Here is a 27,970-nt window from a genome sequence, read left to right as displayed (position 1 = left end):
AGCAATTGGGTCCCAGGCTTGCCTGGGTGCACTTGGAAGCAGTTTGTTCTAAGCCAGTCATGTTCACTATCCTAATCTGACATGAAGCCTGATGGAAAAATCTGTGATCGATTATAGCAGCAGGACAAAGAGATATGAGAGGAAAGCAATGCAAAGGAACAGATATCAATCACTGCTCCCAACGAGCCTGGAGAAGGTAGCTGCTGCTGCTGCTCCTGAATTTGAAGGCAGTGTAGCACATCTTTCTGCTGTTCTAGGTAAACACTCCCAGCTGCACACTCTTTGTCTTACAGACAGACTGATTTGGTAAGAAAAGTGGATTTTGAAGTATGGATTTTGTTGGAAGGGGACAAAATAAACAATTGGTTTGTTACCTTGAAAATGGTGTAGCATGTAATGAGTGTTTGCAGCAGTTTCACAGCTGCTTATTGCTCTTCTTTTTAAGCTTCTGAGTGTTGAGGAGTTTTTGTTTAGCTTTACACTTTCTAATTGATTGAATGTGAAATATATGATGGAACAAATTTGTATTGAAAAAGAAATAGCAGACACAATCAACAAACTTTAATGTTGAGTTAGCTTTTTTCTCGTTGCTGGACAAGATCATACTTCAAAGCAAATTAAAAATGTGAAGCCAAATCCTGATTGCAATGCAGGCAACAGAAATCTTCCTGTCAGCCTCAATAAAAGCAGGTGTAAGTTTTCAGTATTAGTCCAGTCCATCCAATTCACATGTCTTTCTGTCTTTATCTAATCTAATACATGGTGGTGAGATAAATTACAGAAGGGTATGATAAATTGCATCGCTATTCATTTTTGGCAAGATCACCTATACCCTGGCCACTAATTCATCTCCGCCAGGATCCACTGTAGCACACGGGATCCTTGAAACAGCCTCCAAACGCTGTCATTTCCTTTTCTTTTAAGAAAACAAAGGGATTATATCTGCTGGCCAATAGCCTACTTACCCTCACCAAAATAAATGATACCTCCCTGTGACCTCTGTAAAATCGTGGTTATAAAAGTATCAAAATGTATTTATAGCATTAAGATATTAGGTCTCTCTATTCTGCTTGAGTGGAAAACTATGATATGTTTTAGATTGAGGATTTCAAAACAGAAAAAGATCACATGGTTTAGGTTTAGGGATTTCAGAGAGTGTTTAATTTGTTTAATTCTGTTTTCATTGGGCCTTGGTGTTCTTTGCCCAGATAATACAAACAAAACACACAACATTGGGTAAGAAATCTGCAATGCATTGGAATGATTTTTTTTCTGATAATTTTTTTTAGAGCTGTTTACCACTCTTGAACAAAGCACCATGGTAATTCACACCAGTACCACACGCTCACTGGGTACTGTGTTGGGTACCATTCACATCCATCTGCGAGTTCAAAGAGCAATTTGCTTCCCATTAAAGCAAAAAGGGGAGACACCTTATTCCCCTTTCCACCCATCAGATCCATCCCTGCCTTCCACATGAGCTCTGCTGGGCAGCACCAGGGCACTGCCACACAAAGCTGCTGCCAAGCCCACCCATGGCAGACACTGTGTCCCACCACCAGTGTGAGCTGCTGGGTGTGCCAGGTCTTCACCCTGAGCCAGCCCCACGTCCCAGCCCAATGTCCCACCACTCTCCTGCCAAGGAAGAGGGGAAGCTGATTACAGTTTTTGCTGGAATGCCTGTGCCCCTGCTCAGTACCAGCCCAGGAAATTGCTTTCTGCTCCTCAGCATTTGACTGCCAACTTCCTCCTCCTCATCCTGACAGGAATCGTTGGGAAATGGTGCCGTGGATGATCCAACAGCTGCTGAATTTCACACAGGAGACCACTTACCACTGAGGTGCAGCAAAGTGATTTTGCACATCAAGATTTTAAAGAAATTTGGGGCACTGCAAGATGAAGGGCATTATTGATGTGAAAAGAAAATTAGCATATTTACTTCAGGATCCGTTATCCACACCTGCAAACAGTACTTAAAAACAGAGCATGTACTGCAAGACGATGTGAAAACCTGGCCTGGTGAGAGGTAAAATTTCCTTGATTATTTCAGGGAGATGAAGGCTTCATCCTGCTCTGTTTAGGAGTTGTTGAGGCATAATGGCTACGTCCAGCTAATTGGATGCATTGCTATAGGCACTTGAGAAATGTGATAGACAGATGCATTCAGCTAGAGAGATATCCCTTGGTGCAGAGAGCTGAAGTCAATTAGGGAGTTAAATTGTGAATGATTTGACCTGATGTCATTTATATCTCGAGTCATAATTAACACTTAAAGTTCAACTCTATAGCAATTTTCTTTTAATAACACTTAAAACTTACACAGGAAAGAATTGCGCAGACATGGTGAAGGATGGCTTGAGTGCATGCCTGGATTTCTGCGTTAGTAATTAATCCTCTAAACACCTTTGTGAGGCCTATGGGGAGAATCACTTCTCTCCAGTTTCTCCTCTGAAGAGAAGCAGGGTTTACCCAATGGCTCCCCAAAGTCTCTGGCACCTGGAGATAAGGACAGAAGCTCTTTCAGGTGCTGAACCAGGGAGCAGTCAGCTCAGCCGAGCTCCCGTCTTTTTGTCTCGCTGAATTCTTTTAATTTTACCACAATCTTTAGAAATATCATGGACAAATTACTTGTCAAATGGCCTGGGCTTTCCAATTAAAATCTGTGCAAATGCAGAACCTGAAAATCTGTCACAAACACAGCTTCTGCCTCCAAGGTTTTCATGTGGCTGAAATATGAATCTCACTGGGGGAAGAAACACTCTCTGAGAGTGAGACCTTGTGAGATGGGATTCAGCTCACTGCAGATTCTTATGGTCAAGTTATAACTGCCCATAAAGAGGGGGAAAAATGGAAGTGCTGACAAAACTTTTAAAGTACAACAGTGGAAATGGCGCCGCAATAATTTATAATCTACAGGCAGCTTTGGATTTATTATCACAATGACAAATGCACTGTCATTGTTAATAGGATATTTCCCAGCAAGGACTTCTTGTTATGCAAGCCAGGTTCACCATGTCATGCAGCATGATAGCAATAAAGTCTACAAGAATTTGTAATGAACTTCAATTACTAATAGATTATGGTTAATGGGAAATATGTGCAGTAAAGATATGGGTTTTTATATGCACCTTCTGGTACTCTACAAGGCAATGATTTATGCTACAATTTCTGTTAACATTCTCCAGTATGAAAAAAAAAAAGAAGCCTAAATTGGTGGAAAGCCACTCCATCCATAACAAATATTTAAGATAATTTTGCACATCATGTAAATGAAGATGTAAAATTAGATATTAATCCGTTTCATTTCAGCATTTGTATTTTTATTAAAAATGAAGACTTTGCCCTACTGTGTAATGACATTAAAAATCCTATCATGGGCTGCAAGCATGAATTACCCCAATGCAGGAGTGGTGACAGCAGCCGAGCTGTGAGTGCATTTGTTCAATTTGCTGGAGTAATTAACGGAGCAGTGAGAATATTTTCCTGTGTATGATTTAAAGGAACAGCCCTGAAGCTGCTTGGGCAGATGTGTTTGATGTGGAGGGACACGTGCATGAAGCCTGGGCCCTTTGGAGGGGCTCAGCCCCATTGTGGTTGCCCCCAGCCCTTGAGGCATCGCTCCAAAGCTGTGCCTCACTCCTGGACATTGGGCTGTTCCCTTCCCTGCACAGCAAACCTGCCACGGGAATTCCTTTGGGAAACAATCACCTGACACAGCCACACACAAGCTCTCCTTTACTTATCATGGGGACACAGGCCCAGGTGTTTGCCTGTTGTTTCAAAAGACTCCCTCCTCTTCCTCCTCCTCCCTCCCTCCTTCCAGCTTTTTTTTGCTCCTGTACCTGCATTAGAATGTTTATTCCAGGTTTATGTGCTCATGAAATGAAAAGAAAAAGAAAAGTCTCCAATTTAAAAACAAGCACTGCTCAGAGCCATCCTTGAGAAAAACATGGGGACGCAATATTAAGGATTGCACTTACCCAGGGTCACATTTCATATCTCAAACGTGTATTTAGCCAGAAAGAGGCACCAATGCACGAAGAGCTTTCAGGATCATTTCTGGTATATTTTTAATACAGGTGTCCTGAAGCCAAACTTGATCCAATCAGTATTGTGCTGGTTTAATATCATTACTCTCAATGAACCACTGTAGAAAGCCCACAGATTAATTTTTTAGGGGTGCAAGCCAGGAAAACATGGAATTGGGGAAATGATGAGGCCCTGGCACAGACTGCTGTGCAAATCCCAGTCCATGGACAAACTGTACTTCCCAACCCTGCTGTGGAATAGCAACATCTCACTGTAAAATTTAGGGTGATTCTCACATGAAAATGTGGTTCTCCACTCTATTAGGAAGTTGTTTGAGAGATTTACAAAACGTCCTTCGTTTTTTATGGTAAAATGAGCATAAAATTGTGCTTCCCCACATTCATTTCCTTCTAAAAATACTTAAAGTGCTTGCTTCTTGAAAATGTGTGTGTTACAAATTTAAAATTAAAACTAATTTGCCCCTTAAGGGTGCTCTGCTGATTCAGTTTTCCCCCAGCCCCTTAACACAAGCAGTTGCAAGATACAAAATGGAGTTTACTGTATTTTCCCCCTCCCAGTTTTTAATGAAATTCTCAGAAGCAAAACAGGGGAAGAAGCTCTCTGTGCATCCACACTGAATATTTGTGTGTGTGTGTGTGTGTGTGGTCAAATCCTCCTCTGTTCTCTCCAGATCAGCTCTACTGCTTCTCATCTTTCCAGCTCTCTTCCACATTTTCAGACCAAACCCCTTTTTCTCATTTTGTTGTTTTTTCAGTTTTTTTTAAAGTGTGATAAACAATAAAGCAGCAGGATCTTCAAGGGCATCTTATTGCTGGGTTTTGTTGCTGGATTAGTGTTTTTTTTGTTTCATTCTGGCATTTCTGTGGCTCCCTGAGATATCTCACCCCTGACAGGGTTGATGTGGCAATATTCAGCAGTCACCTGCTTTGCAAGCCCCATTTAGAAAAGGTCACTGACAGCCCAAAAGAGCCACGAAAATAAATGTAACTTTAATTTGTTTGCCATTAGAAATGTGCGCAGCAATCTGTTCTAATGGGAGATTTTCTTTCATTCCTGCTCTGGCATGTGACCACAGCAGCTCACAGATACACTGAGGTCTCCTAATGCAGGAGCCTGTGCACAGAACTGGGTAAAGTGGTAATAAATTTTGTTCTGTCCAACAGAGGATTATCATGAAAATGTTCTAAACTCCACCTGAATTAACATTTGAGCACCAGGAGATGTTTGTGTTTCAAATAACTTGCCCTAAAATAAATATAAACAGCTATTACGCCCAATATGATCTCTTGAAATCACTTCAAATGATTAATAATCTATATTGTATCAGAAATGTGTGTGCAAATATAAACACAATTCCTTGCAGCTAAAGTATTACCTAAAGTAAACCATTTCAACACTGAATCAAATTATTTCAATGGCAGAAATCACACCTGTCTCAGGGGATAAATCGAGTATTCAGGCTGTTAAATCCATTCAAGCGACTCTATTGTATCCCACTACGTATTGTGCCTTGTAGAGAGAAAACACTTCTGAAAACTATAAAATCATTTAGCAAAACAAATGCATCAACCACAACAGCCTCACATGGAGAAGAGGCTGAGGAGGTGAAACCCCCTTCTTGCTGAATACCTTGTAGAGTGAATAGATTTACCTGACACAATGCCATTGAAAATGAAAAAAAAAAAAATGCTACTGGAAAATAAACTCTGACACCAGTCATTTTGGTATCAGAGTTTATTTTTACATTTTCCTTATTACAAAGCTCACAGGCCAGGGGAAGGCTGGGACCAGAAGCATTGTGTGGTTAATTAAAAACACAAAAAAAGCTCTGTGCGGCTGCAGCAGCTCATCCCCAACAAAGACTCTGCATCAGGGCTCACCACTGCACTCCACCTCTCCAGGACATTTGTTACCAACCCTGTGCCTCAACCATCTTCCCTTGCTTCTCTCCTGTAGTGCCACACAACTTGTTCAGCAGACACATCATAGAGTCAAAACACAGAAAGGGGGAGCAGTGCCATTGAATGGAGATGCCTGCAGAGGCAGGAGCAGGCAGACACTGAACGTGCAGGTGTGAATCCACCTTCAGTAGCTGCAGCTGTGAGATCTGGAAGTCACAAGCTCAAGAAATCCCATCAAAGATCCATCCAATGGCTGGTGATTCTGCGCCTGCCAGCTGCACCAAGAAACTGCAATTTGCTTGTTTAGTCTGCAGAGAGTTTTCAAATGAAGATGGTGGATGCACATGTAGCTCTGGATTATTCCTTAGGAATAACTATTCCTGCAGTGCCTGAGTGGATGGCCTGAGTTATAGCTGATTACACAACATCTGTATGATAAAGCACAATTTACTGCCTAGTCAGTTGCACAGTCATAGATTAGTGCAGAATTAATCAAGTATTAAAGCTCACTTAAAACAACAGATGTCAATACTGATTTCTTAACAAGCTCCAAAAGTTATTATCAGTGTTGAAGTAAATGAAGCCATTTATAAAAGATGAAAAAATACATTTCAGCTGTCAACAGTTTGTATCTCTTTGCTTTGAATTAAGAAGAAGAGGTTAACTCATGGCTCAACCACTATTACACCCAGGCTGTTATTGAAAAACACCTTCCCATCTCTGATTTCACTGCAGCCAGGCTTTCTCAACTCCTCCATTACCTGATGCTTTAGCTCAGGAGGGGCAGTTTTAGCAAAGTCAAGTGTTTCTGTCAAGAAATCCAGCAAGAGCTCCCCATCTCTGTCCCCTTCACTAAAGCAGCTGGTTATGTCCATGTGGGATGGCAGCTCATAGAGCTGGTACTTCAGCCCAGCTGAATCCAGCATCCTAGGCAAATCAGCAGAGGAAACATAGGAGCAAAGATCCTCCAGGGGGAAGGAAGGCCCATACTTCTTCCACAGCGTTTCCCAGCCACTTTTTCCTGAGAGATAAACCACCAGAAAAACACTCAGAGTTAAGGAAAAACACTATTTGAAAGCAGTTTTGATTGTCTGGGTTTTTTAGCAGTTGTCATCATTGCAAGTGGGATCTTTCCAGAGCTGGGACATGTCCTGGGGCACAGTGGAGTTGGCTGCTTCCCTGCAGGTTTGGGGGCTGCAGGAGTGGGTGGGCACCTACCCTGGAGCTCCAGCACCCTCCTTGAGCCTCCAGCTGAGGCCAGAGCAGCTCACACTTGTGTACCTCTTCTCAAGAGACATTTTATAAAGCAAACTAACTGGCTAAGCTGAAAAATCCCCACATATATCTTCACGTCTTTATTTTCCCCAAGCCTGGATCTCTGATTTGGTATTACCACTGTAAATAATTTTTAGAAGGATTACTCAGAATGACTGGACAGGATGAAAGTAACTTTGAGCCTGATGAGCAGTTCAACAACAATTCTCCCTAGGTACTAAAACCAGTTACTCGTGGTTTTGCAGTTGCTTGATCTGCAAACAGTTATTTATAGTCAAATAAACAGTTTGGTGTTTAGAGGAGAGGCAACAATATTTTCTTTCACCCACTGGAAACTGAGCGGCGAGCGCTAATTGCAGGAAATGTGCTGGTGTCAGTGTGCTGGGACTCGGGGCCGAGCAATTATCCCCTCCCTGAACGCAGCATTCCCGGGCTGGCTCTCGAAGGATCAGCAGATGGCTCTGCTTTTGTTTTGCAGCAGAGCCACAGCCCCTGCACATCGGCACTGCACTCCCGAGTGACCCCAGCCCTCTCCTGCCAGCCCTGCTCCCAGGCTGGCTTTTAATTACCTGATGTGCTTGTGTTGGGGATGACATTACTTTTTGTGTGAAATGAGCTCTGTTCTGATGATCTTTCAGTGACTCCTTTTCCTTCACTGCTCATTTTAATGGCATTTCTTCCTTCTCCTCTCTATTCTCTTGCTTTCCTCAAGGGTTTCCCCTTCTTTTCCTTTCTGCTGTTCTGAGTCTTGCTCCTCTACCTCACTTTTTTGTTGCCCCCAGCCATTTCTGCTCCATCAGAAAACACAGCCATCTGGCTCAGAGAGGACTTCAAATACTTTTCATTAACTCAGAACTTCAATAATTTTAATTTTGAATAGACGCACATTCTTTCCTTTATTCACATTTTATGAATGTCGAAAGGGATAGGTTAAGTAACTGGAAAAGAGTTTTAATTAACTATATTCAGGTAATCAGCAATAGTCTGATATTGTGATCTATTCTTGTTCAGCCAAAGAACACAAACAGGTTTTTTAAACTCATTTCAAACACAGACTTCTTGTTGTAAACTGCTTGAAAACACTTCAAACCAAAATCATTTGGGGAAAACAAAAGTAGTTGAATAAATTCAGGTCAGAAGTGTCCCTTCATAGTGGATCCTTCATGAACAAAATAAAAGGAACTTCATCACGTTTGCAGAGGTGGCCAAATTCAATGAGAAATTAAGCTTAAACCTCTGAGCAAATAATGCTTAACATGGCTTTCAGAGTTGCTAGATGTGACTGTTTACACAGCTGAAATTTCCATAGCTTTTGAGGCAAATTAAAGGCTTTCTAGAGTCAAATTAGACTCCACCACTGCACTGTCTCTGGCATACCTTGCCCACAGCATTAAAAGGTTGTTGTTTACTCTGCTCCAACACTTTCCTGCTGGATTGACCACAGAGCATCTCTGTGAGATCTGAAACAGCCTGAGAACGCTGTTTGGTACCCAAAATGATGATATTAAGGAAATGGGCAGTTTGAAAAGAAAATGAACCATATGTGCTCCAACACCTGCTGTATGGCCCTTCCGAGCCCCCCACCGCCGTTTGCTTAATGCCACGAGTCTCTGGGAGAGAGAAAATGCAGTGCCCAGCCTGGAAAACCTTTCCCAGCACACAGCAGAGGCTGAAGGGGCTCCTGTGAGTGAGAGCTGCAAGATGGAGCCTCTCCTGCTGCAGGGCCCCTGCTGCCATCATCACTGGGCAGGCTGTAAGGTGGGGAAGGCAGTGAGGGATGTTTTGTGCCCATGATGTGGGGTTTTGGCTGATAAATCTACGCAGACACAGGCAGTGAGTGGGCAGATTTCAGGGGATGTCTGCTCCCCTCTGTGGCCTGTGCTACACACAGGAGCCCCAAAGGTCCTCAGAGCCCTCTCCTGACTGAGCAGGGCTGGGGGAGCAGCTCTCACCTGACACCAGGATGATGAGGAGCTTCGCCTGTGAGTCCAGGAGGCTGTGGAAGTACCGGATGGTTGCTGGGATATCTTTCACATAATAGAGCATCTGGAAGAAGCAGAGATGCTTAGAGATGTGCAGTGCCATCCTGGTGACTATTATAACACCGTTAAAAGGAACCAAATGGGAGCAATCCTGCAGAAAAGCAGGGGCAACAAGGCACCTTAGGAAGGTGTGGGCAGTGGGCTCCCACTGCAGGCTCAGGGCTGTCATGCCCTGCCTGCTCTCTGGCACTGCCAGGTCTGAGCTCATGTTATTCATCAACCTGAGAGGAAGAGATTTGCCTTTCTTCAGTGAAGGCTTTGGAAATACAAAGGCAATTTCATGGAAAGGATGAGGAACTTTTGAAGACACCAGCTAAAATGTATTCTTAGTTGACTGCCACCCACAGCCTGGTTAATAGGACTACTGTGCTCAAAGCTGCTTTTCATTTTTGCAGTTCATTTATGCTAAAGCACTTCAAATTACTGGGAAGTAAACTCACCTTTCTTCCCCTACAAGTGGATAATGAGGTCACATACTTCATGCATACTTTTAACAGCTGAGTCTTTGGCAGCATTTTCTTTGCAGACACTCTTACCTGGATCATGTGAATGAAGTCCCATTTTTTAGTCTTCTTTTCTGCATTCATTCGACTTTCATATTCATTAGCTGTCTCCTTGTGCCAGGTAAACTTTATGTTCTCGAGGTTTGATGCCTGAGCCACATGCTCTGAAACAGAGGAGAAGGCAGGGCAGAGTTTATAATTGCAAATATGGGGCTGATTTCCACTCAGAGCTTTAATACATCCAAAAGCCCTATTTAGGTAGAGAGTTTTGGTACCAGTTTAACACAACAGTGGAATATCCTAAACTTTTAGCCCATATGTCAGGAGAAGGCTGTAGAGGGATTTACAGGACAAAATCTTAAGAGTCTGTTGATTTTCCCTTTGCTCCCTCATTTAGGCTCTTCTGGTGTTTACCTGAGCTAAAAAAAATAGAAGTAATAGAAGTAATTTCTTCCCCATGACTGGCTCAAGCTGAATTAAAAGATGGTGATTGGGGTGAATTGTTATGAGGCCACCAACAGCACATTTCATGGTGAATAGGAGGATTGATGGCCCCAGGACTTGTGAGGGGGGCACACAAAACCCCCATGGCTGAGCAGGAGTGAGGCCGTGGTGGAGGATTTTCTCCAAATAAAAACAGGTGCTCAAGGATGGATCAAAGCAGGGGTTTCTTGAGAAGAGAAGCACAATTGAAAGTTTGAGAAGGGCAGAAAGAGCAAATGTGTTCTTCTAAATTTGTGTAACTGGGATGGCAGGAGAGGGAAGGAGCTTTGTTCCAAAAGCAAGGACCCTTCTCTTGACATTCAGTGGCTTCTGTGTTGAACCAATTTTTCAGAAGCTCACAGTTCTCACCAAATGCCTCAGGAAAAATGGATGTCAGTGTTTTAAAGCAAAGAGCTTTGAGGAGTGACACATGGAGTGTCTTCAGACCTCACTACAATGCACATCAGCAGCTGAGGAAAACAGAAATTTGGAGAAGTGGATTCAAACAATAAGTTACACTGAGGGCCTGGCTCATCACTGCATTCCCTTTGTTTTTATGGGAGCAAAACTGAGAGGTAATTTCATAATGTAGGGAATACTAATGTCCATCTGCTGGCATATGGAGCTCCTCTCACTGTGCTGCTGCTCAGGATTGCTCCAGGCCAAAGCAGCCCCTGATTCAGTTCCTGTGCCTCACTGGAGTTAGCATCAATTTAAAACTTACATGGCCCAAAGGCAGGCTGAGCCTTAGCTACAGAACACATGCTCAGAACAGCACTGTTTGCTAAGACCAGTGCCTCTGCAGCACTAATGACAATGTTCCTCTCTTTGGGCTCTGATTTGGACATGTCCCCGTCAGGCAGATGAGAAATGCTCCATCAGTGCTTATCTCCTCTCTTCTGTGCCTGGAAATGGGCCACCCCTTTCAGATGCTGCCACTGTTACTCTGTTAGCTTCCATTTATCAGCCACTGGCCCCAGCACTGGCAGTTCCAATTTGATTTGCTGCTCTAAGCTCAGGAGCAGCTCTTATCCCCTCACCAATAATCCAGGGCAATCTGGTTCAGTTTAATTGTGGGTCTGTCTGCAAGGAGAAGCTGGGAAGAAAACTGAATTGCTTTCCAGGCTGGGCCTTCAAAGTCCAAACTCGAGGAAGTGCAAATTCATGATGGGATTGTGGTAAATTTCTGCCTAAATATTCATCTGAATCCATTATGAAAAGTTTTCCTTCCTTTTCCCCTGGGCTCACCCCAGGTTCTTTTCCCAGCCAGAAGCTGCTGGGTGCCATCAGAACTGGGCTGCTGCAGCTGTGCTGGTGATGGAGCTCAGCTGTGGGGCCACCAACACTCCAACCATGGCCACCAAGGGAATCCACCAGGAGTGAGGGAAAGGCACAACCTGCCCATGAAGCTTTGAGGAAAGCCTCCATCACATGCCACAGCCTAACCTGAGTTTCTCATCACTGCACATCCCAGCAAGGAGTTTCTCTCGTGAGCTTGCCTTCTCCTTCCCATGGAGAAAGCATTTGGTGAGGCAGAAAACGCAACTACTGAATCCTCAGAGGGGCAGATAATCTTTCTAATTCTCTACAGAAAATCTTGGGCCTCAGAAACCTAATTAATGGTAGCTACTGGGGACATGATTAATTACCAAATAAGAGAGCTTAAAGAAAGAAATTCAGATGAATATTTCATTTCTAGTTTAGCATAAAACTTAAAATAAGGACAACATTTTATATTTTCTTTAATTTTCTTCTGGAAAGAAACTCGCTGCAGTAGGATGGGACTGCCGGTTAATTGGTGGTAGATGGTGGGACCACTGGGAAGATTCAGAGCAAATCCAGTCCAGTGTAGCCCAGAGAGGACAGAAATTCTTTGTTCAAGTGCACAAACAGAGAAGACGCTGTGTTGCCCACCCTTCACCACTTCAGCCTGCAGGAATATAAGAGCGCTGGGGATTTTGCACAAGGCATCTTTTAAAAGATCAGGTCTGTGTTAAATTGAGAAAGATATAAAAAATTAGGTTTGTCCTGGGAGCCTTTGGTGCTTCCAGTGATTCTGAGCTACCTCACTGCAGGGAGAAAGGGATTGCTGCTTTTTTTTCCCTTTGACTTCCACAAGCTGATTCACACTGGGAATGCTTCATTTTTAAGGACCTGAGCAAGAACAAGACTGGAGATTTACAGTGTGGTTTCACAGCCTGGTATTTACCATGATTTGGAGCATTTCCAGCTCCAAATGGAAATGCTTCATTCCTTGCTGTCACATCCATTCAGGATGGCTCTCTGGCCAGGTGAGCTCTGCTCAGGGCTGGTGTCACCTCCCTCAACACCACCAGGAGGTGAATCCTGGTGGGCTCTAATCCAGTGATAATCAAACCCTGCGTTGCTGTTTAATGCTCACTTTGTAGGGCAATTTGGTCAAAGTACCCTCGTTAACACTCAATCCTCCTTGGAAAATGTTCCATTTTCCTCCATGAATGCTGCTTAGACCTTTGGGCTGGGGGAAGGAAAGAAGCTCTGAGCCCCAGAGCAAAAGCCTTTCCTATCACTCCTGCTTTCCTTCTTGTGTTTTCTAATTCAAAGCCTGGCTACTAATTTAGTGCCCCACTGTGAGCTTTAGGTATTTCTCGGAAACTATTTTTAAGATGTGAGAGAATCACCATGAGACACTAGAATTTTCCCTTTGATGCTGAGGAAGGATCCTGATTCAACACAAGTTGAAGTAGAAAGACTGTCTGAAAAGCTGGGATTTCACTCCATTCCCATACAATCACCCATCACTTCCCATCCTGCTTTAGCTTTTAAAGTCTATCTAGCCAAGCATTTGCCATTGAGAGATCTTTGCAGTGTGAGACTAAGATTTCAATGAGAATGAACATTGTTGACAAGCAATGATTGCAAAAAAGCATGAAATTTTGAATTTTTTTAAGTTTTAAGAGACATTTCTGACAAGAAGGCATTTGAACATAGGGTAATCCACCTTTCAACACTTTTTAATGCATGTAAAATAATTAATTAATTCAATAAATTAAATTTATAATTTATTTAATGTAAAAATACCTTTGTACTTGGAGATTTGGTCAGCACTTGGCTCTATCACATCATTGTTGATGGTGACCCCAGGATATCTGGCTCGTATTTTTGAGAGGATCTGCAAGTCCATCTCACCTAAAGAAGCAGGAGACACAAAACAGAGAATGAAAACAAAGCTCAGGCAAAGGAGATCTCCACCACCATCACACCCCCAGCTTGGCAGATTGATTTCTGCCATTTATGGACGGGTGCACCACACAGGGCCAAGCAGCTGCTCTGCGCTCTCAGTAGGTTGTAACTGAAGATTGAGCTCTAGGATTTGAGGAAAATGTAAATATCAGTCCCAACTCTCTTCATTTCTTCCCTCTGACTGGCACCACCAGGGTCAAGGGAAAACCTGACACAGTCAAGCTTGACTTCTCTTTTTCTGGACGTGGTCTAAGCTCGAGGGGGCGATCCTACCATGAGATCCTCTCATGGTGCCAGTTCTGATGGCTCCAGCAAACTTGGCAGGATTGCTTAGGAGTCAGTAGGAGCATTTTTAGCCAGGGACCTCACTGGTTGCAAGGTCATGTGGAGGAGGGAAAGGGAATATGTGTTTACACTGGGATCAGAGACAATACTCATATCTGTTTGTCTTCAGTGTCCTGTGACTTTTCCCAAAAGAATGATGAATGGAGCACATACCATTTGTGTTTAGCTAACCCTTGTTTACAGAATACCCCAGAGATTCCTGTGTTTCATGTTTCTGTTGAGGAAGAGCTCTCCCTAAACACTGTTCAGGCCAGCTGTAATTGTTTTATTGATGGATGTACCGGTAGATCCAAGATTTCAAAATTTAAAAATAGCTCCATCATTCTCAGCCATCTCACTCCATCTGCAGTGGAGGAAACTCAGGAGGATGATATTTCTGACTGAGGCATGAGTCCAGGGACAATATCCAGCTGGCTTGCTCAACTTTCTCCAACCTCTGCTTATTGTGCTTGGATAGATTTTAGGTGGAAAAAATAACAGCAGAATAAATTAAGGTAAGAAAGAATGAAACAGAGGGTAACTACAGTGAATAATAGGCCCAGGGGTCGTGTTACAAGTAAATATCTAGCTTTGTCCTGGAAGATTAACTTGTGCTTGCACAAAACTCCATGTTATAAAATTCCCTACAAATGAACAAAGTTTTGCACTGAATGGAAGGCCACCCTGATGGCCAGACAGGCCCTTGCTGAGGGGCTGTGGAAGGAGGAGCTGCACAACCTCTACCCACCCTCATCATTTTCAGAGCCCTGGACTCCCACCACTTCAGCATTAGCCCCATCGTGCAGAATATTCGAGGAACAAAAGGAAAACACTGGGAACTAAATTGCTCATTAGTGCCCAGAGGATATAACACACAAAGTGAGGAAGAGTTGCATTTTGTCAGACTTACATCTCTTTCTTAAAGCAACCAGCAATACCAACATTCACATGGCATCTCTGGAAGCACGTTCTTTGAGGGAGGGAAATTGAATTTCTGAGCTGCAGAAATAGCTGCAGCTTTGCTATCGCTGCAAGCCTTGTACGCTGTAGTCTGCCATGGTAAAATTTGGGAACACAGAATTTGAAATTAACCACTGCAATAGTTTGATTTTTGGTTGCTTTACCAACTTCCCATAAAATGATTAGTCCTTTGAAAAGGCTGTGCAGGTCCTGATAAAAAAAAATAAATTAATTTTGTATTTCCATATGCAGATAGGTCAAAATATTCCCTTCTGTTCTTGTGTGGCCAAATCACCCTTGTACTGCTTTTAACCAAAAAACCCACCCCTTTGATTCATAATTTAATCCACAGCCTTAAATGACTTCACTTTTAGCTCTTTTATATGCAAACAAGTGTCCCAAGGCATTTTACACTCAGATCGGTGGCAGCTTGCATTATCAACAATTTGGCAATTAGGCTATCCGAATTATTTAAACTCTCCAACACAATTACCTTTTAAAGGCTACCACTATGTTCGCCATTAAGTTTCTAATTAAACATTTTATGTAAAGGGATAGTTTATAGCCCAGTTGCTACTTTAGAGCAGCGCTGATGCCTTTGATGGTTTTTAAAGGTACAGAGAGCAGCGCGCTGGAGTGTGAACTTAATAAGGCAGCGGTGTTCGGGCGGCTGGAATGGGATGGGATCTAATGGGATGGGATCTAATGGGATAGGATGCTGCATTAATGGGTTCTTGCCTCCCGAGGTGGAAAAGCAGAGAGGAAATGCTTTTTTTTCTGTGCCTCCTTCCTGAGAAGAGCAGGGGCAGGTGGGGTTGGGGCAGCAGCTCCATCACTGCCCTCCCGCAGCAGCCGGGATGGGCTGTAAGGGGGGATTCGGGGATCAGATCCAAGGGGGGATTTGGGGATCGGATCCCTCCTGGCCTCACAACGGCCATGCTGAGAGCAAAACAGTGAGCAGATGGGGTTGGGTGATCTGGAGATTTTTAGATCACGAAGTGAGCCTTGCCTACCCATTATTGATTGACGGCAAGCTGGACTGTCTCTGGCCAGGATGAAGAACCGCACTGTGTTCGTTCTTTCTTTCTTTCTATTTCTTTCTCTCTCTCTTTCTCCCTTTCTTCTCTCTTTCTTTCTTTTTTTTTTTTTTTTTCCAGAGGAATGCTTTCCTTTGGAGAGCAATGTTCCTGCTCTGTCACACTGTCTGTTTTATAGCTAATGCCAACCATTTACATACAATTACTTTCTATTTACATACAATTACTTTATGGAGGAGACACTAACAAAACTGAGGTTAGTCTTTGGTGATGGTATGATTGCAGCATTTAAACTAGATTTAACTGTTCATATAAAATTTAAGTGTGGTGACTTAATGGACAGCGAAGGAAACATAGGTTTTAATTATGGGGCCACTTAAGCAAGAACTTAATGAAAAGCTACTTGATCTTACTGGTATTGTTTTTACACTCAGTGAATGTCAGACAAAAGACTTATTTGTATTTCTTCTGGAGCTCATGCTCAGCCCCACTGTTTTGGGGGACAGTAGCTCCAGCAGAAACTTGGACACTGATGGTGGTCAGCAAATACAGCCAAAGCAGAGCTCAGCCATGGCTCTTACATAGCAGTGATTGGAGTTATCACCTCAATAAAGGTACAGGGGAGAATACTGTAATGCAGGTTAAAATGCAATATTCTCAGGAATCTCAGACATTATTTTGTTTGGGGTTTGGGTGCATTTTTTTGCTGCCTTTGTTTTGTTTTGTCTTGTGTTGGTTTTGTATAGAAACCCTGTGGATTGGTTAAAGCTTCTCTCTGCCTTTGAGGAGGGATGCTGTATAAGGAGAGGTTTTTGTGGAGGACGGAGAGGAATCAGAGTGGGGAGGCACAAGCTGTTTTCAGATGATGTGGTCACACACCAGCTAACACCACCTGTCCCCTGGAGCTGGCTTATCAAGGAAAGACTTATTTCTCATTCTGCTCCTTTTGCAACTTTTAGTCCTCTATTCTTAAGGAAAAAAATAAAGGAAAAAACATACCAATATTGAAGTCCATACGTACCTGCTCCACCACCAACACTTAGAACATTGATTGCAGACTTTCCATTTCCAATACTGAAAAACATTATTTATACATTTTAGGAGAGCTGTCCAGTAAAGAGGGTTCCATGCATGATGTGAGACACTGGAGATCCCATTAAGACTAAAATTTGCAGGGCAAAATCCAAATGTAATATGTGTGTACACAGGCATGTCTGTGAGTGGGCAGGAGGGATCAGATTCAGAACTCTTCCCCTTTGGACATTCATGTTTACCAATTGTTTTGGCAATTTGCAGAGGTACCATTTTGCTTTTATTATGAGGGAATACAAGCAGAAGCAAGTACACACCTTCTCTGTGTCTGTGCTCTGAGGAACAGAGCCCTCTGGGTCTGTACCAGCAACTTAAAAATTATTTGTAGAACTTTTGCATTATGCAAAATGGGGAGGGAGAGGGGAGAGTGTAATGCTTCTAAAATCCCTGAGTGAGGCTTTGGCAGAGCCATGAAGCCCTGAGCCCTGAGAAGAGCCTCCCCAGAGCCAGGATTTGATGCTGGCTGCCTGCTCCCAAGCCAGCCTGCAAAGTGAGGGGTCCAGCAAAGGACACACACTGGCAGGCAAAGCAGGAGCACGATCCAGCCATACTAGACAAACCCTAAATATTACCTGAAAAGCTTGCTTTTAAAAAGCTGCTTTCCATCAAGTTTGATGCTAGAATGTGGTATCTGTTACAGCATTTCAGAGCGGATTCAGGGCCAGCTGTTTTTGTGTGCAAGGAAATAATGCAGCCTTATCTCCCCCTCGCTAGGCAGTCTCCTGTGATGGTGTTCACAGGGGTCTCAGGATGAGGGAAGAGATGAGGATCTGACTCCATGTTTCAGAAGGCTTGATTTATTATTTTATGATATATATTATAGTAAAACTATACTAAAAGAATAGAAGAAAGGATTTCATCAGAAGGCTGGCTAAGAATAGAAAAAGAAAGAATGATAACAAAGGCTTGTGTCTCAGACAGAGAGTCCGAGCCAGCTGGGCTGTGATTGGCCATTCATTAGAAACCACCACATGAGACCAATCACAGATGCACCTGTTGCATTCCACAGCAGCAGATAATCATTGTTTACATTTTGTTCCTGAGGCTTCTCAGGAGAAAAAATCCTAAAAAAAGGATTTTTCAGAAAACATGTCTATGACAGCCTCCATCCTGGAGAACCAACATCCAGAGCCGTGTGTGCAAAATGGAAGCTATCACAGGCCAGCAGACAGGGCAGGGAGCAGCAATCTGCCTCTCCCAGGCAGCCCCCCAGGGCCAGCACCCCCTGGGACCGTGGCCCTGGCTGTCCTTCAGGCCGAGCTGGGGTTACCTGGCTATGACATCTGGCAGGTGCTTCTCCACGAACTCCTGCATGCTCTGGTGCTCTGTGGACCTCTCCAGGAAGACGCGGAAGGACTGGACGTATCTGTCAAGATCTGCCAGCAAACTCCTCATGGGCGCAGCCATGCTGGGAGGCTGCAGGAGGGGACAGGCTGCTCCCTGCAGCTCTTCTCTCTGGGCTAGAGAAGGAATGAAAAGTGCTGGAGGGGAAAATCCAGCCTGCACCTGGACTTTGCTCCACATCCCTGGCCCTGCCACTGCCTTGGAGTGTTGCACAACCTTGCAATAGAAACTGCAAATGGGGTTCAAGCAGCAAAGGGTAATTTATCATCTTTAATCTGTGCAGAGCAAGTGCCAGCATTTTCTAACTGTGCTGACACAGGACTCTGTTTAAACACAGTAAAAGGGTCTTTCGATGGTTCTTAAATACAAAAAAAAAAAAAAAAAATTCCTCTGTTTTGTGAAGTCATGGAGAGGCTCCAAGGGCTGGCTCTGGATTAGAAGAAAGTGCAACACTCATCTCCAGAGACGCTGGCAGATGTCTCTATCTGTTTTTTTAATCTTTTGATGTTCTTAAATGGAATGCTGATGGTGGGGTGAAAACAATAAAAACCTCATAAATTCACTTTATTTTTCTAGTTCTTCTGAAGATAATGGTACAATTCCCATGGGTTAAGTAGCTAATTCACCAAAGCCACTGAGTTACCGGAATAGATGTTGTGCTAAACCAGGCTTACAGGCAATCCAGAATGGGGAAGGCAAGTGGGGAAGTGTCAGACTGTACCTTAAAAAGTGCACAAAGATGTCTTTATCCTCTCTTAAACTGCAGTTTAAGTTCATCACATCTTGTCCTACCTGGCAAGGAGAAGAGGGAACCCTCTCCCTCTTCAGGGGCCCCATGTTGAAGGATGCACTGCATTTCCTTGGTGCCTCTTACCACCCCCTCTGGCTTTCCTGCAGAGGTTACATCCCAGCCACCTCTTGCTATTTTTACACTTCCCTTTGGACTGTCTTCAGCCAAACCCCATTGGTGCTGAAGTGCAGCACAAAACCCTCCCAGCCATTTCTTTTCCTGGCTCCCAGCACAACCAGGATGGTTTCCCTGGCTCCACTGAGACCCTGCACCCACTGCCTTCACTCACCAGCAGCATGACTGGAATTCAAATCATGGGCTTTTCCCAGATGGCTCCTCTGGTCCTTTGAAGTATAAATCTGGCCTGTGCTGTGCTCAAGTCCCTCCCAGCTGCACATCAAATAACACAAATAATCTCATCCCTCCTTCACACCATAAATAGAAACAAAAGCAACAGGCTCAGGTCCATATTTGCCATTGCCTCCCTTTCTGGCACTGAACTGACACATTTTCTGACTCTGCAACCAGTTTTCCACCCACCCAATACCTGTCTCATCAAGGCCACATCTTCCTCACTTGTTTATGAGAATGTGATACACAACGGTGCCATCTTCTTCTCCCCTGAACATCTGCAGAAAGATGGGCTTGGAACTATTTCTTCCCGATAGATCTACATTGCCTGACCATCATCTTATTCTTTTTCTGCTGTAGGGAGGACTATTTCTAGGAACTATTTCTAGGGACAGCCATCATGCTGAGCAGCTGCCCAGATCCCTCTCCTGCCCCCTTTCCAATGACAGCATCAGCTGCTTGGCTTTGCCCATTTTCCTTCCCTGCCTGTGACAAAAATCCAAGTTGTGACACGTTTTGGTTTTGCAGCCCATGGGCCAAATCTCCTCAGATCCCAAAGGCTCCTGCAGGAAGGGGCATGGTGAAGCTTGGTGACAATTCACCTCCCCCAGTGAGTGCTGCTACCAGAGCCATTGGCAACGGCTGAGAATTCATAATCAATTAGCAATGGCTGATAATTTCTCTCATTGTGGCAGTCCCAAAGACCAGTGGTGACCTCTGGAGCAGGTCCCAAGGTTGATTTTCCACCCATAGTGCCTCCAAGGCAGACTGGCTTTGGTACACTCCCTGCTCCCCACCTTCTCAGACAGCAAGGATACTTTCAAGTGAAAAAATAGCAAAACTGAGCATTTCAAAGAGCACTAATGAAAAACAAGCTGGTACAACACTGGTAACAAGTAGATGGGACAGCTTTAAAAACTTTGTCAGCCTCTGACTGACAACTCCTCCTTGACCCAGATGAGCAGCACTCAAACACCCGACAACATCGGAATTACCCTGGGGAATCCAAGTGGGAATTTTTCCAGAGCCAGTAAAGAAGGAAACTCCTGGATGTACCTTGGATGGGAATTACTCACTGCTAACCTACCCTGAAAACACAATTATGTACTTTGTGTTTACCCATTCCTTTGCTATGCCTGACTCCTTGCTTTTTATTTTAAGTGCATAAGGAAGCTTTGCTGTTTGCCACTAATATATCTTTACTACCTTCAATCTCGAAAAAAAAAGTTTTGCAGTTTATAAGAGAAGATTTCGATAATTGACCCTTTTTTCTGTTCCTCCCTCTACTTCCTGTGATTTAATTTGCCAACCTCCCCTGCTCAGCAGTCTCTAATGAGCAGCCGAGATTCATTTTCATGTTGGATGCAGTTCAAGGAATTTGTCTCATTTCTTTCATTACACTTTTGGCTGTTGGAATTTGCCCCATTTATTTAATTCTGTGGTTTTTTTGCTGTTTGAATTGCGGCCAGTTAACTTTAAAAATGCGTAAGGAGAAGGAAGGAAAGGATTTCTCTTTTAATTTCTCTTTAACTTTTTAATGCAGAAAACAGGACTGTTTTCTGAATCAGGCTGTTAGAAACTTGTAAGGTAATAGTATTCACTCGGGCTTGTTCCCTTCAAGGATAATCGAAACTTACCCGTGGCTCTCTAGAAAGACTGAGGAGTTTTGAAAGCGGACGCTGTTTATGCTGCAGTTACTTGATCCGTCCCTACTTTGTGCCAGCAGTGTAAAACCTGCTTTAAACTCGCCATAAACCCCTTTAAACCCTCCCCGTGAAGGCAGCAAAGAAAGTGAGCTTTGGGTTTTCCAGCACAGGAGCCCGTGTGCCAGCGAGAGAGAGCGGCATCCCGCCCGGACCGAGTCCGCTCCATCGGCGCTGGCTCCCACACTTACCTGGGCTGCCCTGTGCGCCTCGGGGCTGTGCGAGGGACGCTGCTGAGCTCCTGGGCTCTGCTCCCAGCCGGCCCCCTCCCACTCCGGCCACCTTTCTACCCGGCCACCTTCCCGTCCAGGCGCCTCCCACCCAGCCCCGTCCCATCCCATCCCTGCCGTCCCACCCCCGGGGCCGCGCCACGGGAGAGGCTTTGCTGCTGAGGAAGGAGCTGGAGCCTCATATGGCAGCAGCTGCTGAGGATGGAGCAGAGTTAGACCCTCATATGGCAGCAGCTGCTGAGGATGGAGCAGAGTTAGACCCTCATATGGCAGCAGCTGCTGAGGATGGAGCAGAGTTAGACCCTCATATGGCAGCAGCTGCTGAGGATGGAGCAGAGTTAGACCCTCATGTGGCAGCAGCTGCTGAGGATGGAGCAGGCAGAGTTAGACCCTCCAGCTGCCTGGAGAGGCAGGGGGCAGCTCCAACCCTGCCACATCCATATCCACTCTCCATGTGTTCCCCACCAGTTCTCCCCCAGGACACACCTGGCACGGCCACCCTGCCGTGGGAAGATCCAGACACAGAGCTCTACCCCTGTGTTAATTACAGCAGGGGTGGCAAATGAAGCCCTGCCAGTGGAAAATAGAAAATGCAGCTCCTGACAAATTGGAAATACTTGTCTCAGTGTGTGGCATGGGGTGATGGGCAGCATCATTTGCAGCTTGCCTATAGAACCCTTCCACTAGAGAAAACTTTGCTTTTTTAGCTGGTTTTCTAGCCAGCAGATATTCTTCTTATCCCTTACTTTACAGAGCTTAAGCATTTTCCAAGTTGTGTGCACCCTCTGCAGCCCTGTCAGGAGCAGTTTTATCCCAAGGAACATGAGTATGGGTAAAACCACTGACCCGTGTCTGCTATCATATTGCGATTTGGTGTTCAGGGGACCACACATTTGCCCCACTTTTTGCCTTTGTTTCTCCATGTTTAGCAAGAAGGAATTTTTTTAAGTTAAATTAAGAAGTTTTCCTTCTGGAGTTAGATAGAGAAATGAACTGTTCAAGGAGAAATGAGCTGTTCACAAGATAAAAGTCACATAAAATAATACCAGTAATATTAAGAACAATGCTTTCAAAGGCACAGTTACAGGGAGAATGGCTGCAGTTTGACATTTAGCTGAGAGTTTACTCAAATGAAGATTTCATATCAACAGTTAAAATTGTTCAGCCAGAACAATGACTGTGTGTGAAGGCAACACCCACTGCAATTTTTTCTCACTCTGTTCACAGCACCATTTCCTCTCCAGTTTGAGGGAATGAGATACAAAGTCCTTTATTAAAGACCTTACCAGGAGCAGCAATGCCACAGTGTTTAGTACCTACCATATTTTATGATTCTGTGCTTCAAAGAGTGATGCCAAATCCACACAGGCAGAATGGGGAGACCAGCAGCAGTTTTGCCCTTTGAAATCAACAACCATGACTTGCTTGCCCATGGCAGGGGAGCTTAGGACTAGGTGGTCTTTCAGGTCCTTTTGAACCCCTTTTCTGTGGTTCTCTAATTCTATGACTTTATTTTCAACGGGTGTTTTGAGGAAAATGAAACTCTAAGTACCCCATCAGCCACAAATCAAGCCAGCTTCTGCTGGCCTGCAGTGTCCCAGCAAATGTCCCTTCTGCAGCCACAGCTGCCACCCAGGGAGCCCTGTCCTGGCTCTGTACTGGTGATGAGCACTGCTGTTCAAACACAGCTGGGCAGCAACATCACTGCTGTTTGGTTTTCTGTGCAGTTCTAGAAATCTGTATTAATTGGTATCACCAAAGCCGTGCAAGCTGGTCTAAAGAAAATAAACTCAGTGCATCTGGCCCACACTTTTTCCCCTCTGCAGAGCATTAAGTATGGGTTTTCAAAGTGCCAGTTGCCATTTGATATGAAAGCCTAAGTTTAGAGAGCCAAAAATAAAGATTATATGCATCTGGTGCTTTTAAGTGCATTATGAAAATAAAAGATGCTGCTGTTAATTTGCTTCTTTAATTTCCCCTGGGGACTCATTGTGTGAGCTTTAAGCAAAATCCCAGCCATTTCAGTGTGATGTGTGCTCAGTGCTGCCTGGAGCAGGGACACTGGGGATTTGGGGATGCTGCACCACTGCCTAGCCCAGTGCCCAGGGCAGGGCCCTACTGAGCCAGAGGCTGTGAACCAGCAGAGAAGGACCAGGGCCAGGATGGAGCCCAGAACCATTCTGTAAATGACACCCTGCAGAGGAGCTGGCCATACACAGACCTGGCAGGTCTATGGGTTTGTTCATTAAGGTGGTTGTACACTATTTGACATCATAGAACCATCACAGAATCATAGAACAGTTGTGTTAGAAGGGACTTTAAAGATCATCTCATTGCAAACCCTGCCATGGGCAGGGGCACTTTCCATTAGACCAGGCTGCTCCAAGCCCCATCCAACCTGGTCTTGAGCCCTTCCAGGGATGGGACAGGCACAGATTCTTAATATTTATTTACAAAAAATCACCTTCCTGTCCCATTCTACCCTGTGGCCTCCTATACACAGCACTGTCCTAGATAGCAGGAGGCTGAGTTATTGAAAGGAAATTCTACAAGCCCTAAGGGCATAATATGTTGGAAATAATATATTAAACATTTCTCTATCATGACAGCTCAAGGGACAATTCACAGCTCTGTAGGTACCTGGACAACTGTGAGGTAGAATAGTACTGAAATACAAAGTTGTGAGTAAGACAAGTCCCCTTGGGAACCTGGCAAGGACACAAGTAGCTGTCACTGGCTCCTTAGGTGAGTCAAGAGGTGGGAACAGCCAACATCTGCAGATTACTTCCTTCTCTAGAGTACAGCTGAAAATTTATACTCTAGGAAGAAGGGGAAAGGAGTTAAAGGTCCAAATGAATCCCTGAAACCTTTTCCTCCAGCTATGCTCCAAGTGATGCTGGCAGACAGCCCTGGGTGGAGGAAAGGGGAAGGGATCACGCCCTGCTCCAGGCTCCCAGGATGCCCACTGGCCATACCCCCTGGGGCTGTGCTGATCCACAAGCTCCAACACCCTCATCAGTCCCATGGCAGAAGTGGAAATAGCAGAAAAAAAATTATCCACTGACGGTTTAGAAGAGCTGTGCTGGCTGGTGAATCTGTTGATGCCTTCAGAGATGAAAAGTCCTAAGTTAGCAAAATCCAGAGTACAAGCAGGGTATTGGGACTGGCTGCTGCCTACATGAAGAGAGGAGATGAAGGCTGTGCAATGTTGATTTTACCTCAGAAGGGATGGGAGTGCCAGAACAGACCATCCCTCACATAAGTGGCTGCAGTGACCCTTCTCTGGGGAATGATCCATCCCTTTGGAGCGGGGACCAGAGGCTGGAGCCTCAGCTGAGAAAAGCTAAGCTCAGGAGACTGATCCATGTACCCCTGCCTTAATATAACACAGAGTATGTGGGCCAGGTCTAGGAAACTGGAAAGAGGCAGAAGGAGCAGGAAAGGCTACACAGGAGCTCCCAGATTTCAAAGCATTTGTAGATGGCCCAAACATCTGAGCCCAAAGATCCAGGAGTTTATTGGGCTTACCTCTGGATCTGATGTATCATTACATCTGGCTGATAAAAGCAGGAGCAAGACGTTGTTTAATGTCTGAGGAATAATTTCTGCTGTGTCCCAATAAAGCACACGCTGATGTGAGCTGGGCTGATAACGGCAGTGCTGCGCCGGCCTCGCAAAATCTCATTTGTCAGGACAACTGAACTGTCAGTGCCAAAGAACAGACAGGTTATTGCTCATGCTCCTCCAAGGTTACTTTTATTAAAATGGAAATTTCCAAAGCTTTGCATGCACACATACGCGGCCACGGGTGCAGGCTGCCCTGTGAGGGGGAGAGGGGCCTTGCCACAGGCACCCCTCCTCCTGCCGCTCCTTAATGCACAAATGGGGTGTCCTGGGGGAACTGGGCATGGCTGTCCCAGCCCTGCTCTGTGTCTGAACACATCCTCACCACGGCTTTGGGCAGGGCTTGGCACCTACAGCAGCCTGGCGTTGTGCAGTGCTCTCCCCCAAAGCTGCACCCCATTGATTTCCCCTGTGATCTGGGTGAGGATTTGCTGTCGCCCCTCAAACCCAACACAGGCACCATCACCTTGAAACTGGGCCTTTCACATTTTGAGCTGAAACAGCTCTTCATGCCAGAGGGGAGCAGCTCCCAACTCCTGTCCCTGCAATTAATTCATTCCTGCAGACAGTCCCAGCCACAGATGGGGATGGGAAAAGAAGAGAGGAGAGGAGAGGAGAGGAGAGGAGAGGAGAGGAGAGGAGAGGAGAGGAGAGGAGAGGAGAGGAGAGGAGAGGAGAGGAGAGGAGAGGAGAGGAGAGGAGAGGAGAGGAGAGGAGAGGAGAGGAGAGATTTCATTTGGAAGGACCCTACAATGATGATCTAATCCAACTGCCTGATCACTTCAGGGCTGGCTGTAAGTTAAAGCATCTTGTTAAGGACATTATCCAAATGCCTTTTAAACCAATGATAGTGAAAGAAAAAAAAATAGGGGGAGGGAAAGAGCAAAAAAAATTAATATCTAGCTGTATTTCACTTTCTGTGGTCATAATACAGAGAAGCTACAATAGGCAAAACCTGAATTTGTCTGCTGAGAAATGATTTGTTCAACAAATGTGTCTTTTTATCTTCCCCAATACATCTGAGGAATAGATTAAGTTTTTACAAACATGTGCCTTAGTTAAAATAATTTTGCTTTTCCCGCTCCTGAAGTTAATTGAACCAAAAATTGCTTGTGAAATATCTCATTATGGAGCACTCCAAATTCCTGGCTTGCAATTAGTGAAACAAATCAGTGCTCTATTCCCAGACTGAAAAACAACCCAAATATTAGAGCATTTCAATTAACAATTTGAAACTGAAATTCTTAATTGAATTGATCTCAGAGAGAAATTCAATTTGAAAAAAAAACCCCATTGGTAAGGGGATTTCATTACTGTGCCTGGCTTTGGAGGTGGTTGAGGATGGTCACACCTTCACCAACAGGTGTTCCACACCAGGAGGAGCTGGTAGAAGGAGATGCTGCTGGAAATCATCCAGACACAAAAAGCCCAGCTTCTTGCTAGCCTGAGTGCAGGTCATTTTTTCCTGGGGACTGCAATCTTTGCCCAGAAACCTTTTTCTGTGCTGGAGAAGCATGAAGGACTCAGCAAAGACCTGGCTCAGGTTATTGATGTTATGGGAAAGCAGAGTTATGCCAGGCAAGAGGAGATGGCTTTTTATTTGTGCCACTTTTGCTGCTGATTCAGGTTTTCTACACATTTTAAGAAACAATCATCATTCATTATGAAAAAAAACCCAAAACAATTCTTAGTGCATTTTACCCATATATGGGAATAATTATTTTCCCTTTTGAAGATGCAACGATATGAGGAGAGAACTGACAGAAATACCCAACAACCTATAAATTAAAAGTAACAACTTGGGCATTGTTTTTCAGAGACTGTCATGAAGGGCTGCCCCTGGTACCAGGCTGACTCAGTGGAGCTTCAGCCCCACAAATGACAAAAGCATAAAGTGAGACAGAAGTCACGCAGCTATTCACACCTGCTCATGTTTTAATTCATTTTCACTTGTAACAGCAATAGTTGTTTTTCCCAAAACAAACATTACTGGCTCAAAAGATCGCTGTCTTTCCTATATTTGTGCTATTTCTGCAATATCCACTTCCCATTGGCACCTTCTCCACGGTACTAATTTCCCCTTTCCTCCTCCTCTAGCTGTTCCCTCAAGAGCTGGTGCGACAAAGAAGATCTGAACGAGCCACACTTGAAAAGCAATCAACCAAAATTAGAAGGGCTTTCTTCTAGGCTGTGTTTGGAAAGGCATCATCCCCCTGAGCACATGGCTCTGCTGTCTGCCTGTGCCCTGCTCTGACAGGGCAATGCAGGGGGAGCAGTGCCTGCCATCACAGCATAATTTGAATATTCCACTTGGAACTCCTTGGCGTGGCTCACATGCCTCCTAAATCTCTCTGCTTGAAGTGTAACATTTTCATGCCCTTCATATCTCTTCCTGTGGGAACTTATGTTAAGCTTTGGAAAGGGTTTAGGCACACTCATTCCCCTCCAATGGCAGCAATAGCTGCTTACAACTCTCACAATCAAAATCTCTGTGTGAAGTTGTCTGTATTAGGAACACTTCAGGTGTCTGTAAGCCACCACTCATGCCAAAACCCCACATGTGAATTACCCTGACCTGCTGAAGAGTGTCCTTTAGACAAAATTTATTCCCCTCAGCCTGTGGGATCCTGGGCTGGATGGCAGCTGGCAGTGCCAGCACAGGGGTGGCAGCCCTGGTGTCTCTATAGCGCACAGCCCGTGCACCACTTAGGGCATTACATCACCATGGCAACCTTTAGATCTAAAATGCTCCATATTTCTTTCCGAAATGTTCCACATTTCTTTCATTCTGCTTCCTGGGACAGCAGACAGCATCCCGAAAATGGGGCTTTGCACCCAGCACCTACAGACCACTCACTTACCTTTCTCTTTTCTTCTTTCCCCTTTTTTCTTCTTTTTTTTCCTTGCAATCCAGAAGCTTTTCCCCCTTCTGCCCTCTTAATGACAATGGTGGGATGTGTCTCGGTCCCTCTGGGAGCCTCTCAGGAACTCTGGGCCAGTCCCGAGTTGGCAGACACCGGGGGCAGGCCCGACATGGCC

General features: G+C 44.6%; 1 protein-coding gene across 2 annotated transcripts; it reads right to left on the bottom strand.

The window, feature by feature from the left end:
• Positions 1-539: 539 nt before the first annotated feature.
• LOC118689129 (histamine N-methyltransferase-like) lies at positions 540-21,362 on the bottom strand. Of its 2 annotated transcripts, none has more exons than XM_036387215.1 (7): positions 21,269-21,362; positions 18,160-18,349; positions 16,819-16,871; positions 13,315-13,422; positions 9,805-9,935; positions 9,179-9,272; positions 540-6,972 (listed from the first exon to the last, which is right to left on the bottom strand). In XM_036387215.1, the coding sequence occupies exons 2-7, from the start codon at positions 18,294-18,296 to the stop codon at positions 6,617-6,619; spliced, it is 879 nt and encodes a 292-aa protein (XP_036243108.1). In that variant the 5' UTR covers positions 18,297-18,349; positions 21,269-21,362; the 3' UTR covers positions 540-6,616. The 2 variants fall into 2 exon arrangements, with proteins under 2 accessions (XP_036243108.1, XP_054371470.1); XM_054515495.1 differs by lacking the exon at positions 21,269-21,362 and adding an exon at positions 19,313-19,332.
• Between the last annotated feature and the right edge of the window lie 6,608 nt (positions 21,363-27,970).

This window comes from Molothrus ater, chromosome 7 (assembly GCF_012460135.2).
Source record: "Molothrus ater isolate BHLD 08-10-18 breed brown headed cowbird chromosome 7, BPBGC_Mater_1.1, whole genome shotgun sequence".
In the NCBI taxonomy this organism is placed as follows: Eukaryota; Metazoa; Chordata; class Aves; order Passeriformes; family Icteridae; genus Molothrus; species Molothrus ater.
This window is presented reverse-complemented; position numbering and strand designations above follow the sequence as displayed.